This window comes from Rattus norvegicus, chromosome 18 (assembly GCF_036323735.1).
Source record: "Rattus norvegicus strain BN/NHsdMcwi chromosome 18, GRCr8, whole genome shotgun sequence".
NCBI lineage: Eukaryota > Metazoa > Chordata > Mammalia > Rodentia > Muridae > Rattus > Rattus norvegicus.
Genome location: NC_086036.1, coordinates 27,717,080 through 27,733,746, shown reverse-complemented (window position 1 = coordinate 27,733,746; position 16,667 = coordinate 27,717,080). Strand labels below are relative to the sequence as shown.

The following is a 16,667-nucleotide window of genomic DNA, read 5'->3' as shown; positions in this document are numbered from 1 at the left end:
TAACTGGAAGTGAGGGGCTTTGAACCTTGGGTTTCTGCACTGTGGGGTGGGCTCAGGCCAACTGAGTCACAACATCCCTTCCCATTAAGGCTGGCACCAGAGCCACCCACCCCACACCTGGAGATGTGCCAGAGGGCCGGCCTAGGCCATCTGCAGTCTGTGTGCTGCCAGCAAGGCCTCTAGCCCAGTGCCCCCTGCTGGCCAGGCTCCCCACTCCCTCCTGAGCCCTCCCTTCCCCCGAGGTTCTGGAGGTGCTGCAGTTTGCCTTGTGCAGGAGTGAGGGTGCCCCCAGCTGTAACACCTCCCCCTGCTCCCTGCTGGACACCCCCCTTTTGCAGAGCCGCCTGGAGAGATCACAGGCAGCCACATGAAAGGGAATTTTCCCAGGCAGGGATGGAGTTGAAAGCTACCTCCCCCGCCCCTGCCTACCCCTGCTGTGCCAGGCCAGGCTGCAGAGCCCTTGGTGCTCTAAGGGAGCCTGTGACACAGGGAAAGGGTTGGGGTCAGAATCCCTCCTCCCTGCTTTCCCCTTCCAGGAACAATAGCGGACAGCCCATCTCCCTCACCTCACCACCCGCTCCGCTTCAGAAGCCCCACCTTCCTTTGTTCTGAAAGCCCTCACGCACCTGAAACTGTGTCAGGAAGTCCTTCTGCAAGTCTAGCTTCCATCTCTGCCAGGCTGAGAGCGGATGAGGGTATGGGGAAGAGCACTCCTCCGTGGTTGGCTAGGCCTTATCCTTCAGGTTGTGTGCAAAGCAGCGTTCAAATCATATACCTCTGTTAAAGTCACCCTGGCTGGCAAAGACCATGGGGCTTTGTAAGGATTTCCCCAGACAGTTGGCTTCTGAGATTCTAGACCACCTCTTCCAAACAAACCCTCTGGAGGTCAGAGCAGGCAGTGCACTTCTTAAAACTGGGCTGGAATGGAAGGGGTCCAAGACCACAACATACAGAGGGCCCTGCTGCAGTCCAGAAACCCAGGGGAAAATTGCTCCGGGAGGAACTCTGTACCTCCTGGGCCCAAAGGCTCCTCCTTTCCAAGAGACTCTCTCCCCAGCCCAGCCCTAGTCCCAAGCCAGCCCTCCAAAACCCAAGAGCAAGAAGCCAGTAGTGTTATCATGACACAAACATGCATTCAGTTTTATTCACAAAACAGCCTGGTCTCCTAAAACAATACAAACAGCATGTTCCTCAGCAGGGAGCTGGCCACGGGCAGGGGGCCCCTGGGCACCCACCCCTACCAGCAGGGGACCACGAAAAGAAGCCCTTTCTTCTGCTGCTGTGAGCAAGGCTGGAAAAAGAGGGCTCATTTTTTCTAGGGGAAGTAGCCAGGATCAGAAATACTGAGATGTGGGCTCCCCAGATCTCAGCGGATCAACAAATGAATAGAATTTTCATCTCTCCAAAAATCCGTCACTGTTGGGGCGGGGGCGTCCCAGTCAGGGGACGATGGGTGCGACATGGTCGGGCCTGGGTCAGGAACTCCCAGTCCCAGTGGGCTCTGGCCGCTCTGCACACGTGAACGGATACAGAGGGGGCTTCTACACGGTGCGATCAACATTTCCTTTATAAACGTGAGTGGATTCTCCAGGCAAACTATGCACTATTTCATGGTTGGAAAGAATCAAAGGAAGTTAAAATCAGAGTGGAGTTAAAACTGTGCTAAATTACAGTAGTGCTTATTAGTAACTAGATTGCAAAAGGTTACAGAAAATTTACATTCTCTACACAAAAACAGCATCTCCCGCACAGACAACATTGACATTGACACAGGAAGGAGACTGATTGTCCATTCTTTGCCCAGGAAGTCTCGGTACTTTATAGATTCGTCTTTACCTCTCTTGTTGTTTGTTGATGTTCTTCTGAAAAAGCAGTTAAATTTTTTTTCTTTTTCTTTTTATACTAGGGACGTGGAGATGTTAAAACGACAACAAAAAATATATATATATAAAAACAGGAATGAAATCTGTGAGAGAATATTTTTGGTTCTAAAGACGGGTGCATCCGTTTGTCTTCGCCCGAATCCCTTGCCGGAGACCACGCGGGCTGTGACATTGCACGGAGAGGGCAGCTTTGGGTTCCCGGCCGTCACTGAAATCACTGAAACCACCGGAAGGCAGCTCCCGACGGAAGCATCACCTTCTGGTGGGGCGGGAGACAAAAACAAGGAGAGAGTTCAGTCAGGGTCCCGGTGGGCCTGGTGCAAGATGCTCCCCGTGGCCGGCTCAATGACGGAGGAACGGGCATGGAGAACGAATGGCCAGTTACCCGGATGAGTTCCTGTCATCTTGGCCAGGCCAGGTTGGCCAAAGAAGAAGCCATGACCCGCTGGGCTACCCAAAGGCCCAGAGCACCCAGAGGCCTCCTGAGCCACTCAGGTGCCCAAAGGCACCTAGCACCAGGTGGCTGTAGTCTACCTGGGGCCACAGCTGCAGTCTGCCAAGTGAGTGTGAGCACTGCTCTGTGCATGTGACGGGAAAGCAGCCAAGTCTATGATGAGGGGATGCCTACAGGGCGGGTGTCCACATGGGTGTCCGCACTGGAGTGGGTGCCCTGGTGTGCTGGTAGGTAAGCAAGACACACGAGAGGCTGCGGTCAGAAAGGTGGCCAAAAGGCCTTGACTAGGATGCCGTTCCAACCATTATGGAGTCAGGCCTACTTGCAAGAGGAGTGGAGACTGGTGGGCAGGAATGGCAACTTGCAAAGCTGCTTGTGAACTCAGCTAGTTTATCCCAGCTGGGACACAGAGCCAGGCTCTGCTTGCTACAAGGGCAGGCTATCCCTGCAGGTATACCGAGCTCAGTTATGAATGAGCTGCCTCTTCCCACCTGCAGGCAGGGCAGCCAGCACCGAGACTGCTCTGCTCTATCTTGGGGAGCTTTGGTTGGGGGTGGGGGCAGGGTGGGGTTGGGAGTTTAACAACACATGACTCTTCTCAAGGCCACAGGGTCCATAGATAAAACCCCTCAGATGGGGCTAGGGACAAAACCAGTCTTAGGTTACAGACTAGATGCTTTAGGACATGTCTAGGAGATAGAAACTTGGTACCTATGTGGAGATATCTGACACAGGCCCTAGGAGGGGCATCAGAGTCCCAGGGCCTCACTGGGAACGCCAGGCCCCTACCTGCAAACCATGGCTTGCTGGCATCTCAGGATGTGGCTCTGACTTTTAGGGCAGTGAACAGGTATCTTGCAGCCAGACCTCCAGGCCCTAGGGGCTGGGTATCCCCCACACTTGCAGGCAGGAAAGGTGGGCTCCAGGACTCAGGGGTAGGTATGGACCGCCAGACAGATGGGAGAGCCCGCACACCTCCCTCTACGGTGCTGTTACCTCCAGAGCAGCGGAAGGCTTCTTTTTGAGTTCTTCACACTTTCTGAATTTGCAAATCTGATGGCCAGTCTTTCGGTTCCTACAACTGCTGCACTGCTCGCAGTTGATGCGCCGCCGGCAGGGCGCACACATGCCGCAGCGTTTCCGCTTCTTCTTGCCCGAGCTGATGGCAGAAGCCAGCTCTCCCTGCATGGGGTACTCGGCCAGGCCAGCCATGTGCAGCGCACTCTCAGCCAGGAACACACCGGCTGGGGTCATGATGAAGAGGCCTGGATTGATGGGGAAAGCGCCCAGGTAAGGGAAGTCGGACTGGCCATTGAGGGCTTCGGCGCCGGCCACAGCCTCCATGTCGGGCAGGCCGGCACCCGCCTCGCTCATCAGTGGCAGGTGTTCCTGCACCACTCGCTTTAGCATCTCCGTGGACTGTGCGAACTGCTGCAGTGTCAGCTGTCCCTCGGCTGCCAGCTCTGTGGCCCGCTCTGCCTTGCTTAGCAGGCTGGCCACAGCACCACTTTTGTGCTTTGAGGTAGGGTTGCTTTTGTCCACCGCCATGGCCGCAGCCAGGTCATGACCGTTGGCCAATAGGGAGGCTGCGGCTGCGGCAGCCTTGTCAGCAGACTCCCCTCCCATCATGCTTCCGGCGCCACCACTGCTACCAAAGGAGGAGTAGTGAGAGAGTGGGCGGGAGCGACGCAGGCTCTTGTTGAGGGGTTCACTGATGATTCCACTCTTGTTCCGACGCTCAGGGGGCGGGGCATCGTCTGCCACGGAGGCCGGTGCCGTGGCAGCCACCGTGGCACTTTTGTCTGTTCCTCCTGCCTTTTGGCCACTGCCACTGCTGCTACTGGTGTTACTGCTGCTGCTACTGCCACCGGCGTCCTGGGAGCCACCGCCGAGGCTCGACATGGTGGGGCCGAGGCCCAGACCCCGCTGCTGGGAGAGCCTGCAAACTGCTGCTGGGGGCTCAGAGTTGAGCGTGTAGCCCGGCTGCCCACAATACAGATGCCTGGAGGGCCTCACTCAGGGTAGGCGCATGATCAGGTGTCCACGTGGAATCGTCTTTACTCTGTTGGGAAAGGTGGGTACAAGGTCAGTAAACCCTCCTCCTTCAGCATCACCACCCGTACTGCCATGGTAACGACCAGAAGTCTGATGAGGCATTAGGCGACAAGCCTATCTGGTGGAGAATTTATTTGTATTATCTCACTTAAGACCCTGAAGAACCTTAGGGAGCAGTAGGTGGTAATCATCTATTTCTTAGCCAGGGAGAGCAAGGTTTATTATGAAAGTTACTAGCTCAAAGACACATAGCCACCGAGAGGCACAGGGAGGTTTTAGGTCAGGTGGTCCCAGCCCAAATCTGCCCCATGTAGATCTGGAAGACCTAACTGATGAGCACGGGGTCCCCTGTCCTCGGTGGGGCAGGAGATCTGGAGATCTAACTAACTAACCCTGTGGATTCACGACCTCTAGTCCGACCTGTCTAAGGAGAGGTGTAGGATAGAGACCACAACACCCAAACTGCAGCCCCTGGATGCTTGTTTGGAGACAGCGGGTAAAGGAATCGGGCTGCTTGGTTTAATCCAGTCTGATGGAGTACAGCACCCTCATTTATGGAACACCTTAGAAAGGAAGCAGGGGCTCTTGGCCTGAAGCACTTCATACATGTATTCCATGCACACCTCCCTCCGTTCCGAAACCACAGCCATCATCTCAGACTCTGCTCTGGTTTCGGTGTGGTCTCTGCTGTTCCTGGCTTTCAGATGGACGGAGGGTGCGGAGCAGAGGTCACAGTGAAGGCCCAGAGGGCCGAGATAGAGAGTGGAGGGAGGCAACCAAGAGCTTGTCTTCTGGCCACATCCAGAGTCCTGAGGCCTGGGCCTTCCCCACGACAGGGGGCTTCTAAACACAAGCATTAAGCAGGGCACACGAGTGACCAGCCCTCTTCTCACAGGTCCAGATGGAGTGGGTAGCAATTTCCTATCAGTCTTGGCCCTCTAGCATCCCTTCCCTGCAGGCCTGCTTCGGTCTAGCATCCCCAAGGACAGGAGTGAGAGAGAGCACAAGGCCCAACCCCTGAGCAGCTGCTAGTGGCTCAAGGGGCAGCCGAACATCTGGTGGACCCCGCCCTGCCCTGGGCTCGAGTGTTAGGAACACATCAGATCTTTGTCCCTGTGCAACCCCATCACACCCACCAGGCTGCCCTGGATACTGGGCCTGTACCAGAGGCCAGACAGTCCGACTCTGCATTTACAAAGGGGTGAACCCCGTAACCCATAAGGCCCTCTGCTCTAGGACAGAAAGTGGTTAGAGCAGCCAACTGAAATGCTCAGGGGTGGGGTGGAGCGGGGCAACCTGTAGCCTCACTCTGTCTGTTGGCCCTCACCTCTCCATGGATGTGCATTCACCCAGGGCGCCTAGATGAGGAAGAACCAAGCATGATGGGAACAACTCAGACATGGCTGGGGGTCAGAGGTCAGGCCATAACAGGAAGGGGACCATTCTGTCTGAGGATTTTGTACTATCTCACCTCCAACAGGCCAGCCTAGACCATCTTTCCAGACCCTCTTCCTCGGAGACCAGGGATCCCTCTTGGCACCAGTGACCCTGGGTGTACTAAGAGACAAGGGTCAGAAAACACCACGCACCCCTTCTACCTCCTGCTCATTGAGCTCAACTTCCTTGCCCAGGGCCACAACCCAGCACCCCCAACTACAGAGACAGGGAAGAAGGAAGAGGTCTGTGGGCTGGGGCGACAGGAGCAAAAGCCCATGTGTCCCCGCCTCTAAGGCCTGCTGGCTGGTGGCAGAAATCGATAGTCGCATTAACGCTGCTCTTGCTTGCTCAAGCTCGCTCCCCCCACCCCCCCACCCCCCCCAGCTCCAGGAGCCAGCTCTGTGTGCAGGGCGGGCAGGTCAATTAGAAGTCAGCTCCCTTCAACGCAGTAAGCGGCGTGGTTTGGGGCAAGCGCCTGCTTTTGTCTCCATCCCAGTCTTTCTATGTTGAGAACAGACCTTGTGTGCTATTCATCTGTGGTCCCTCCTAGAATCTCTCCTCTCTCACGTTGGTTCTCCCAGGGCCTACGTGGTCTCAGTCCCCAAGTCCTAGAGCACACTGAGCTTGGGGTAGGGAACGTGATATATCACTGAACAGGTGCTGCAGGAAGAGCACTGGCTTGTTAGCCCTGGAAGGTAAGGGAGGATGGATACACAGTGGGACTGGCCACAGGGCTAACAGTCCTCAAGCCCAGGCAGCAAATATGCGAAGCCAATCTTCATGACCTAGGCCTAGCAGCTCTCAGTCTTCTTCCAACCCTGCCTCTGTGGCTGTGTCATCCCCTTCAGACCTAGGGAAAGGCTGATGCCCTCCCTGGTCCCTAACAACTATAGGCTCCATCTAACCTGTTCACAGAAGGAGAGAACAAAGAGGTGGCATTTTCCTAGGCCCCAGCCTTCTACGGCAGGGCACATACAACCCCTCCAAGGCCAAGAAGGGCCTGGCAATACCCAGGCAGCAGGGGAAGAGCCCGGCTGCGTTGAAGCGGAGCGGGAGTGAGCGGGAGGGAAAGCTGGTGGGTAGGCAGCGGCGGGCGCGCACATCCATCATCAGCCCTGCCAGGAACGCATCCAGCCCCCAAAAAGAAATACTGCGCCTGAGGAGGGACAACAAAGGGCTCCGTTTCATCAGCAATGCGGAGCCAGCGTCCCGCCGCCCCGCCAGCCGCGGTCAGCCCACAAAGGACCCCTTTGTCCATGCAGGAGCCCGGCGGCCTGCGGGTGGGGATAGGGCCCAGGGATGAAGGAACTAGTCCCCAAGAGCTGGGGGTGGGGGGTGGGGGCGAGGGAGAGACAGGTGTTAGGGACAGAGAATGTTGACACAGAACTCAGGAACGGGTCAGAGACAACGGGACCTGGTGAGATGAAGCAGAATCATGGTTAGAGGTCAGAGGGGACATAGGGGACCAGGCATGGAATGACAGAACCAAGAGAAAGAAGCTGGAGATGTCCACAGAGGCAGGAGCCTAAGAGTCTAATGTAAGCTTGGGGAGAATTGATGGAGGGAGGGATGGGGACACAGTTTGTGTCCCAGACCCTAGCCTCAGAGTACTACCCTGGCTGTTGGGAAGACGGAAAGTCATGTGACCTGATAGCAGTGGGGGCTTCTTCAGCCTCTACTCCCCCCCAAGGCAGACTTTGCTCTCTTCAAACCAGTACCTGAACTAACATTTAACTAAGAACCCTTCCAAAGGGGTTCACATTTATCGAGCACCTATTGTGCTGGGGTATATGTAGTTTCCCAGGTTAAGATGGTACCCAAGACACAGGAAGTTTTAATCAGTTTCAGAAATAAAGAAACTATGGTTCACAAAAGTTCAAGCTGTCAGCCTAATGTCAACAGCGGTAGAACTTGAACCCAGAGCTAAGTGTTGGTCACCCGCTCTATGACTGCCTTTGTTCTACTTGGGCAACTGACAGAATAGCCCAAGGCAGAGTGGCCCAGTTATCCTACTGCCCGCCCACCAAATTGTTACCATGCCTGTCACTTCTTCCTGGTCAGGGGTGAGCTGTCACGGGCCCCCAGGGGAGTGCCCCACCTGGAGGCTTAGAGATACACATGCAGGAACTCAGAATGCTAGGCCGGTGACATCATAATGCCAGCTGGCAATGAGGTCACCGGAGGTAGTGGTGATGGCCTCACCCCACCCTCAGCCACAGAAAAGCCTGACTGCATGGGGGAGGAGCTTATGTCCTGGGAGGGACTGGTGCTCTGTGTTCCTAGGAGGCCTACAGCTCCATCTAAACGTTTAGCAGTACTCTTCCTCCTAATGCCCTGTGTTACTATGGCGGGAGGGGCAAGGAGGACGTCCACATACCCTCCCTGCACGAGTGCCTCAGACCTGGGCTGGTGGAAGTCACCAGTGAGGCTGGGGGCCTTCTTGGAGGAAGAGGCTGTCAGGTAAAGGATAGGGAGTCATTACCAGGACACACCAGGTATGGATGACCTTTGCCGGGTCACAACCACAGTCTTGAGGTCAAGGACAGGACATTTACAATTCGATTCAGTGCTTTTTCTTAGGTGTGTGTGTTGGGGCGGGGCAGCAACCTTAGCCTCCTAAATACTGGGGTTATGGGTGTTGGCTACCATTCCTGGCCCTAGTTCAATAATTTTTTTTTCTTTTTGGTTTTTTGAGATAGGGTTTCTTTTCGCTGTGTAGCCCTGGCTGTCCTGGAACTTGCTTTGTAGGCCAGGCTGGCCTCAAACTCACAGAGAACCCCCTGCCTCTGCCTCCCGAGTGCTGGGATTAAAGGCGTGCACCACCACACTCATCCCAGCTCAATGATTTTTAAGTGCATTTTTAGAATTCTGTCCAAGGACAGGTTTGCTCTGGGCATTATGCCCCATCTGCTGCACTGTCTTTAATAACCTCCTAGGTCCATCCTACTTATAAAAGGTGGGAGGCTTCCTGAACTAACTCCAACCGCCAAGCAGAACTCAGCATGGCTTGAGTGGGCTAGAGTACGCCCTGGCTTAGAGCTTCTTATATCTACTTACCTGGGGTATAGGGGGGAGCAGTGCTGATGAGCAATAATACGGAGGTCAGACGGACAGACAGACAACAAACAGCGAGTAACTGAACTGAACTGACCCACTAATGTAGAAGAGAGGTTTCTCTCTCTGATCCCCATAATTTAGCCTAGTCTCCAGGGTTGAGGAGTAATACTGAGCCCAAGAGATATACATGGAGGAAGGAAGACGTGCAGCTGCAGCCTGACAGGCAGTATGGAGGGACAGACCTGTACAGCCATAGCAACCCTAAGCACCTAGCAACTGGCCAGGGTAAGACATGCCCTTGACACCACTGGGGGACCCTCCAGTTGTTAACACTCCAAGACAGTTAATAACAGAAAGGGAGTGGGATATGGCAGTACACCCCTTTAATCCCACCACTTGGGACACAGAAGCAGATGGATCTCTAGGAGTTTGGGGTGAGCCTGGTCTACAGAGAATTGCAGGGCAGCCAAGGCTACATAGTGACACGGTGATTCTCCACTGCAAACAAACTAAAAACAAAACTCTGGGTCTGCTGCAGTCATATTCGTAAGTTTACTCTGACTTAACCCAGACTTTGAACCTGGGCCTCTGTTCTTCCCCAAACTATCTGAGTACCTTCTGGGACTGCACACTGAATCCCTGGCTAGCGGCGTGCGTTCAACTGGACAGTGAGACCTTTCTTCTGTATGCGTCAGCCCATGTGCTCTTCCCTCATAGACACCTGAGTATGTCCTGTATTGTCCTACTGCAGAGTAGGCAAAATGCTCTGTGGCTAGGATGGACAGACTGATTGATGCTCTGCTCCGATGCGTCTGAGGGTGTCCCTGGATCTTGAACTAAATGTTTCCCAGGGTGAAGCTAGCTGAGCAGACACCCACCTGAGACTATAGCTTGCATTCCTGCTTAGCCTCTATCCTGATGGGTTTCATCACAGACAACAGGCATTGAGAGGTAGCTCAGAGACATTTGAGTCGAGGAGCTAGAGGGGGGTAAACAGTGTCAAAAGAATAAAGCTAGGCACTGGAGTCTTCCCCCCCCCCCCCCCGGGAGGACCGAACCCAGGGCTTTGCACTTGCTAGGCAAGCGCTCTACCACTGAGCTAAATCCCCAACGGCACTGGAGTCTTAAGGTCTACACTGTGGCTTTGTCCTGGCCTGCCCCTCACCATGAACTTTGAACTAGCCCTTTCCCTGTACAGAGCATCAGTTTCCTACTTGTAAAATAGAAAATGCCCAAAGACTGTTTTGCTATGTATGTATAACGCTGTGTGCATGTTTGGTGACCAAGGAGACCAGAACACAGTATCACCTAGAACAGGAGTTACAGGAAGTTGTAAACTGTCATGTATGTACTGGAAACCAATCCTGGGTCCACTGCAAGAACAGCTAGTACCCTTCTTAATTAGGTTCAAAAGGGAAGAAGACAGGTACAAAAAAAGAGTTTGGGAAAGTGACTCCTCATCCAGCTACCCAGAGTGGTAGAGCTCTAGAGGCCTGACAGGAGGCCTGTGCGAGTCACAGGATTTGCAGGTGAGCAAGGCCACAGATGGAATCTGGCCTACTGAGGGGCAAGAAGACACTTGGTGCCCTCTAGCTCTGGTTGCCTAAGGGGATGTGACAGCAAGTCAGGCACTGCTGAACATTTTTCTTATACTTTGTTTTCCTTGTAGCTATTTTGAAACACGGTCTCTCCTGGAGCTCAAGATATCTGCCTGCCTCTGCTTCCCAAGAGCTGGGGTAAAAGGCATGAGCCACCACACCCAGGCCTTGTAGCCTACTACTCGACTCTGACTACACCCTTTTAACTAAAAGATGCCCTTTTAACTAACTAACTGCCTGAGGTCACCAGGTCAGTAGGTGACAGAGTCACAGTTTGAACCCAGACTCCAGGGCCTGGCTTTCTAACCCTGGCTAAGAAGGAGAAGGCGGATCCCAAGGGTTGTTCTGGTGGCTCTAGGGACGTCATACCAAGTACTACTGCTGAGAAGTCTGCAACTGTACCAAGCCCAGGGGAAGACAGGGGAAGGGGCTGTGGGGTGGCCCAGCCTGGCTGGGCAAGAGAGCTCCGGGCATTCCGGCAGCCTCCGCAGGAAGCAGAACGGGGACGGAAACCGGCTCTTGCTGCCTCCCCCAGAATCCTGTGGGCAGCCCAGCCAGGCTGCACAGAGGCCTTCTTTGTGCCTGCCCCAACCCGCCACTCGGCTGGCCCAGGGTTTTGAGTTTCCTGGGGGTGGGGGGGTCCAGTCACCACTAAACCTCTAGGTTCTCCCCCTCCCAGTAACAACCACAGCAGTCCACAGCTGGAGGAGGAAGTGAGTGGATGGCTGTGGCTGCCCTGGAGACTCTAGGGGATCTAGAACAGGCCCACATCCTAACCCCCCATATTTATACACCCTAACCAGAAACTGTGGCACCTAAGTTGTCATGACCCACCTGGAACCACCCCCATCCTACCCACCAGGATGCTCTTGGGCCAGGTGGGTGAGGCAACATGACTGCCAAACCACCCTTTCCCACACTCTGGACAGGGCACACCAAGCAGACCCCTTTTCCCAGCATTTCAGGGGATAAAAGCCCCCTTGGGTGTGTAACTAAGAAACATAGGGTACCTGGGAAGAAGGGAGTATGAAGCAGAATCTGTGTCCTGAGGAGCTGGACTAAGTATCTACCAAGGGAAGCATGTCAGACATAGGTTTGGGGGCTGCATCTGGTGGGCTGTGGGTGTGGCCCGGTGCAGACGAAGTCCAAGGCATCAGCCTTTGAGGACGAAGAGTGCTATTATACACATGGCTATGCACCAACACAGGTGGAGGTATTTGGAATATAAGCTCCCAGTGTGCAAGGAGGAGGGGCGTGCTTTCCACACCTCAGGACATACACAGCCATTAGTGTTGTTTGCAAGTAGAGCATTAACTATGGTGGGTTGAGTGTCTGCAGGTTCTTCTGGCCCGCGTGTTAACCTGCCTTAGCTGTGAGACAGCAGTGTGTGCACTGTGAGCCCAGGCGGGGCCTGAGTGTGATGGGGATGGTGCAGTTGGGAACTGGTGCCAGCTGCCAGGGCCCTTATGGAAACAGGAAGCTGCCCACAGGTGTGCCTGCAGTGTGGTGGGGGCTGGGCTGCACCCAGGTTCAGTGTGTCCCTCTGAGAAGCCAATTCACTGTTTTAGCTGAGAATCCCAACCACGGGTGAGGCACCTGTCTGCTGTTCAAGGTCTAACAGCTCTGGTCAGCATCTAGCCGCCGGCCTGCCTGGCCTTAGTGTGGTAAAGATGGGAAAACAAAAGCCCCTAGACCGCAGGCCCTCCCTGCAGAGGCGTGGGGGAGGCAGGCAAGACGCAGGAGACTGAAGGGGTGGGAGGGAAGGAGGGAGGGAGGTGTCGTCGCAACCCCGGAACACAAAAATAATGAGGCGAGAGGGGCCATGGGGCCAAGCTGGCTGGTTCCGGAGTCGCTATCTGACCTTGACAGATGCCACAGCTGGGCGCCTGGAGAGGAGCTACAGCCACCCGCTGCCTCTATGCTTCAGCCTGCCCCCCCTTCCCCAGGCCAGGGTCGATTGAGGCTCTTACAGGCCAGCCACAGGCAGACCCCCACCAGGGATGGGAAAGGAGAAAGCCCGGGGTGTGGAGGTGGCTGGGAGGGGATCCAGCCACAGGGCCTCCTGAGGGTACTCCAGCCCTCAGGTGTGACCAAATGTGAGCAGCATGGAGTTGGCCATTGTGCTGCAGCTTAGCTGTGTGTCTGAGAGCGTGGAAGAGAAGCAAAGTCGAGTCTGACAGGGACAAAGATAGTACTTGTATGCTCATGTCCTCGGGGGTCATAGAAGCAGGACGGATGGACTAACATTTCCTGCTGTTGATGACACATTCTCGGGGATAGGTACCAATCACTGCCCTACCCTCTTCCAGAGACACAGCCGGCCAATGCAAGCAAGGTTGGGATAGGGCTGGAATGGGAGACAAAGAGCAGCTCGGCTGCCTCCCCCGAGAGACTCTGGACCTCGCTCCCTCGCTGTAGCAGTTGTGTCCCCCAGTATGCAATGATGGGTGTATAGCTGGGTACTGCCCCTTGGGGGGATGGCAGCAAGGGGCTGGGGTGTGAGCTGCAGCAGGGGACGCTGGGCTAGAGGTGGATTAGCAATTCCGAGCACTGGCTGCATAATTAAAAAATCATTCCGGCAGGCAGGCGGGCAGAGCTGAGTGTGAGCTCACGCTTGGAGCAGGCGGGGACACAGCCACAGCGCTCCCCCTCAAAGTGCTTCCCCGAGGAAAAATCCCACCTGCTAATATAATTATGGAAAAACACAAGCACGGAAATTCTGTTTGAGCAAACAGTGTGCCGGAGTGCCCAGGGCTTGCATGGCCCCCAGCACAGCTAGCAGGACATAAGGCTGGCTCCTCTGGTTTGCTGCAGGGAGGCAGGTCCTGCTGGGTTCAGATTCTGACCTCCACCTGCTGGAATCACCAAACCCAAGAATCTGCATAAGGTCAGCTCTGTCGGTCTCTGACAGGCATTGAGTATCCTGCTCACCAATGCAACACCCCTGAAGCTCAACAGTCTCCCTCCTCTCCCCAGCTCGCCTTTCATCAGTCTCTGCCCAGCTCTTCGCCTAGTTACGTGGACCCCAGGCTCTGAGGACACAGGCACCCTAGGCTTGTCTAGGATAAGCCAAGCAGGCTGCCGTTCAGCCTGGGAAAGGCGGCCAGCTTTGGGGCACATGCCCCAGAAGGGCAGGCTGAGCCGCCATCACCTCGGGCCTGGAGCGGGCAGCGCAGGAGGGAGCCGGGTCTAATTAGTCCGACTGGGAGGACGGGGCGGGCGCCAGGCGGCTGCCCAGAGCAGCGCAGGCACGTCCGAGAGCGGCCAGGAGGTGGTGGCGCCCGGAGACGCACCCGAGACGCAGCGGGCAGGAAGCCTGGGAAGGAGGGCTGGGGCCAAGGAGACTCGGCAGTGAGCAGTACTGCCGCCCCTCACTCCTCCATGCCACCAGGCGCGGCAATTAGAGGCTTTCAAAGTTTGTCCTTAATTGGTTTCATTTTTGCCTCATAAATGATTCATGGCCCCAGAGGTCTGGGAGGCGGAGGGAGTGGCAGGGGAAATTTGGGGAGGCTTTTGCCTGGGGGCAGTCCCTCTACCTGAGACTGGGAGAGAACTCTGAACCCACTGCAGTGGAGAAGAGGGACTGGGGGAAGTACTTGGCGGGGGTGGGACCCTGTAGCAAAATTTAAACACCCAGGCCATCTCTTTGGAGTTTTAATTAGGAGCTGCAACGTCTCTTCGGTGGACCAGGCTCAGGCTCTGAGTCTAGGCACAGCCACAGCAGCAGCTGGGAGACCCAGGAAGCATGAATAACACCAAGATAACAACCTACAGCATCAATGGTAATAACCGTGAACGCTTAAGGACGCTTTTAACCGGAACCGGCAGAGGCTCTTTTAACCACTCACTGCCCCAGCACCACAGGGTGAAGAAGTACTAAAGATCACGGCTTTCAAAGGAACCGAGGCCCAGCAAGGTTAAGACCCTCCTTCTGAGCCCCACCCCACCCCCAATGCTAGAAGCCCTCACCCAGAGTTTTCAGGTCTCAAGAGTTCTTGTACTCGCAGGGCCTTGGCCTACCTGTAAAATGGGAATAGAGAAGCCTAAAGTCCCTAATGTTGTGATAGATAACTCTGGGCCAGACCGGATGCTGCGAGATGCTATAGACACCACCCTTTGGGAGCTCCTGGTCTCAGGGACACACAGAGACATCTAACCATCTAACGGTTCATCCAGAGAACATGTGAACACATACCATAGCTAACATGGTAGGGTAGTGACAGGTCTTGAACAAGTGAGGTCCATGGTGAGGCTCTCCTTCCCTCTGGCTAGCCTATGGGATGCTCAGGGAGAGGATGTGGTCCACTTAACCCAAACCCTGGGTCAGATCTCCAAGAAACTTAGACCCACAAGTTACACCAGACTGACATTGAGATGCAAATTGCTACTAAATACACTGTTTCTTTTCTTTTCTTAAAAAGCAGACCCCAGAGCTGCTTGCCCCTGCCTCCTAATTAAAGCACTACACCTGATATGTCTAACATTTTTAAAGAGAGAGAGAGAGAGTGTGTGTGTGTGTGTGTGTGTGTCACACTCGTGACTGTTGAGCCCAAAAGCTTTGGATCCCTTGGAACTGAGGTTATCTACTGAGGTGGTTAGCTTACCTGATGAGGGCCCTGAGACTTGAACCCAGGTCCTCTGGAAGCACAGCAAATGTGCCTCCCACTGAGCCACTTCTATAGTAGGGCCTGATAGGCCCCCAGGAATTCTAGAGATGGAGTACACTGTAGACTCTGCCCCAGGTCCAGGCCTGCTAGCTAGATGCTTGGTCTCAGGTTCCTTACAAACATATCTCGTGCACTGTACACCAGGTATCCTCCAGACCCTGCTGGGCGGCACAGCCCCAGAGTCACTCTCCGACCACCAGTCAGGCAAAGGAGACACTGCAGTTGGTTACAGCTGTCCAGACCCTTCCATGGGCTTCAGATTTCCCAGATGAAGAAAGGAGGCTTAGGGAAGATAAGGGGCTTGCCCAAGACTATGCAGTTTGGGGCTCACGGGTCTATGGAGCCCATGCCCCTTACCCCAGTGATGGTCTGGGGCAATGAGGAAATGCCCCAGCCCCGGTCACTCTTTAGAGAGTACCCACATTTCCTCAGACACTAGAACTTAGTCCCACTGAAGCATGTGGTCAATGGCCTCACAGGAGACCTGAAGTTGGATAGAGATTTCTACCACCGTGGCTTGCACAGGGCTTCCAGCCCATCTCATTCAGCTAGGTCTTCTGACAGGAAGCTGGGATGCAGGAGAGAGTAAAATGGCACCAGGGGTGACAGGCTGGAGGGGGGTGACTATGGTCCATGGACAGTGTCTGCAGGAATCCATTGCTGAGCCCATCCTTTGAGAGGAAGACTAAGCGATCCTCTGCCCCATCTCGATGTAGCACCAGCTTAACAACCTGGGTTGCTTAATGGCACAACCACATCACTCTTGGAAAAAGTGGAAACTCAAAAGATATGTTCTTTGAAGAACTGGACATCTGTGGCACTGAGGTCAGTACACTAGGGAAGCTGACCATGGCCACTAGCATTCAGACAAGAGGCCAGTTTTTAGGACTGCAAGTCATCCTCAATAGACCTAGCTAAGAAACTCTGCTGCCCAGACGCCCACCATGGGCCAAGGCACGAGCGCCCTTCTGTTCCCATCTACCTGTCCCAGAGCTGTATAGTGGGGTCACCGGGGCCCCTCTCCTCGCTTGCCCAGGAAGCTGCATGTCTCCAGCGGGTCAGTACTGACGTCAACAAAGCCAGCTGGGCGTGGAGCCTGCCACCTCCGGAACCGCCAATTAATTAACTTTTTCAAATTAATTTCCCAAGCAAAATTCCATAATTACATCTGTCTCCATCAGCCTCCTAGCTGGGTAAGCAATAAGATGACCCACGCTGAGGTGGAGCACGGTGAGGGATGCCCCCACACTAAGGTGGAGCACGGTGAGGGATGACTGTGACAACCTGGGAGTTGAAACGGACACAGGAGGTTTGGTTTCATTATTAACTGGGAGTTTGCCTAGCGTCCTTATGGAAACTGTCTTGAGGAGAGATGAACGAAGACCAGAGCCCCTCAGCCCAAAACTGAAGGGTTCTCAGAGACTTCTGTGTCCTGCTGAGCTCACCTTGCTGCTGCTCTTGGTACCCCACCAACACACACACATCTCAGTGCCCCCAAACATAGCAGGTCTTGGCC

At 54.8% G+C, this 16,667-nt stretch overlaps 1 protein-coding gene and 1 long non-coding RNA gene across 16 annotated transcripts in view; one reads left to right on the top strand and one right to left on the bottom strand.

Annotated features, from left to right (window-relative positions):
- Positions 1-1,113: 1,113 nt before the first annotated feature.
- The window catches only part of Cxxc5 (CXXC finger protein 5), a 30,984-nt gene continuing 15,430 nt past the window's right edge, over positions 1,114-16,667 (bottom strand). For 6 of the 14 annotated variants that reach the window (XM_039096716.2, XM_039096713.2, XM_039096714.2 and 3 more), the window contains 2 exons: positions 3,334-4,399; positions 1,114-2,142 (listed from right to left, as the gene is read on the bottom strand). In XM_039096716.2, coding sequence (XP_038952644.1) covers positions 2,098-2,142; positions 3,334-4,239 — 951 coding nt within the window. In that variant the 5' untranslated portion in view covers positions 4,240-4,399 and the 3' untranslated portion in view covers positions 1,114-2,097. Of the gene's footprint in view, positions 4,400-5,863; positions 5,950-7,864; positions 14,144-16,667 lie in introns of those variants that run through there. The other 8 variants (XM_039096715.2, XM_039096712.2, XM_017600902.3 and 5 more) reach the window with 6 other exon arrangements.
- Positions 7,222-14,956, top strand: LOC134482928 (uncharacterized). Of its 2 annotated transcripts, none has more exons than XR_010059669.1 (2): positions 7,222-7,367; positions 14,147-14,956. It is a non-coding gene; the product is annotated as an uncharacterized LOC134482928 (long non-coding RNA). The 2 variants fall into 2 exon arrangements; XR_010059670.1 differs by having other exon boundaries at positions 14,137-14,956.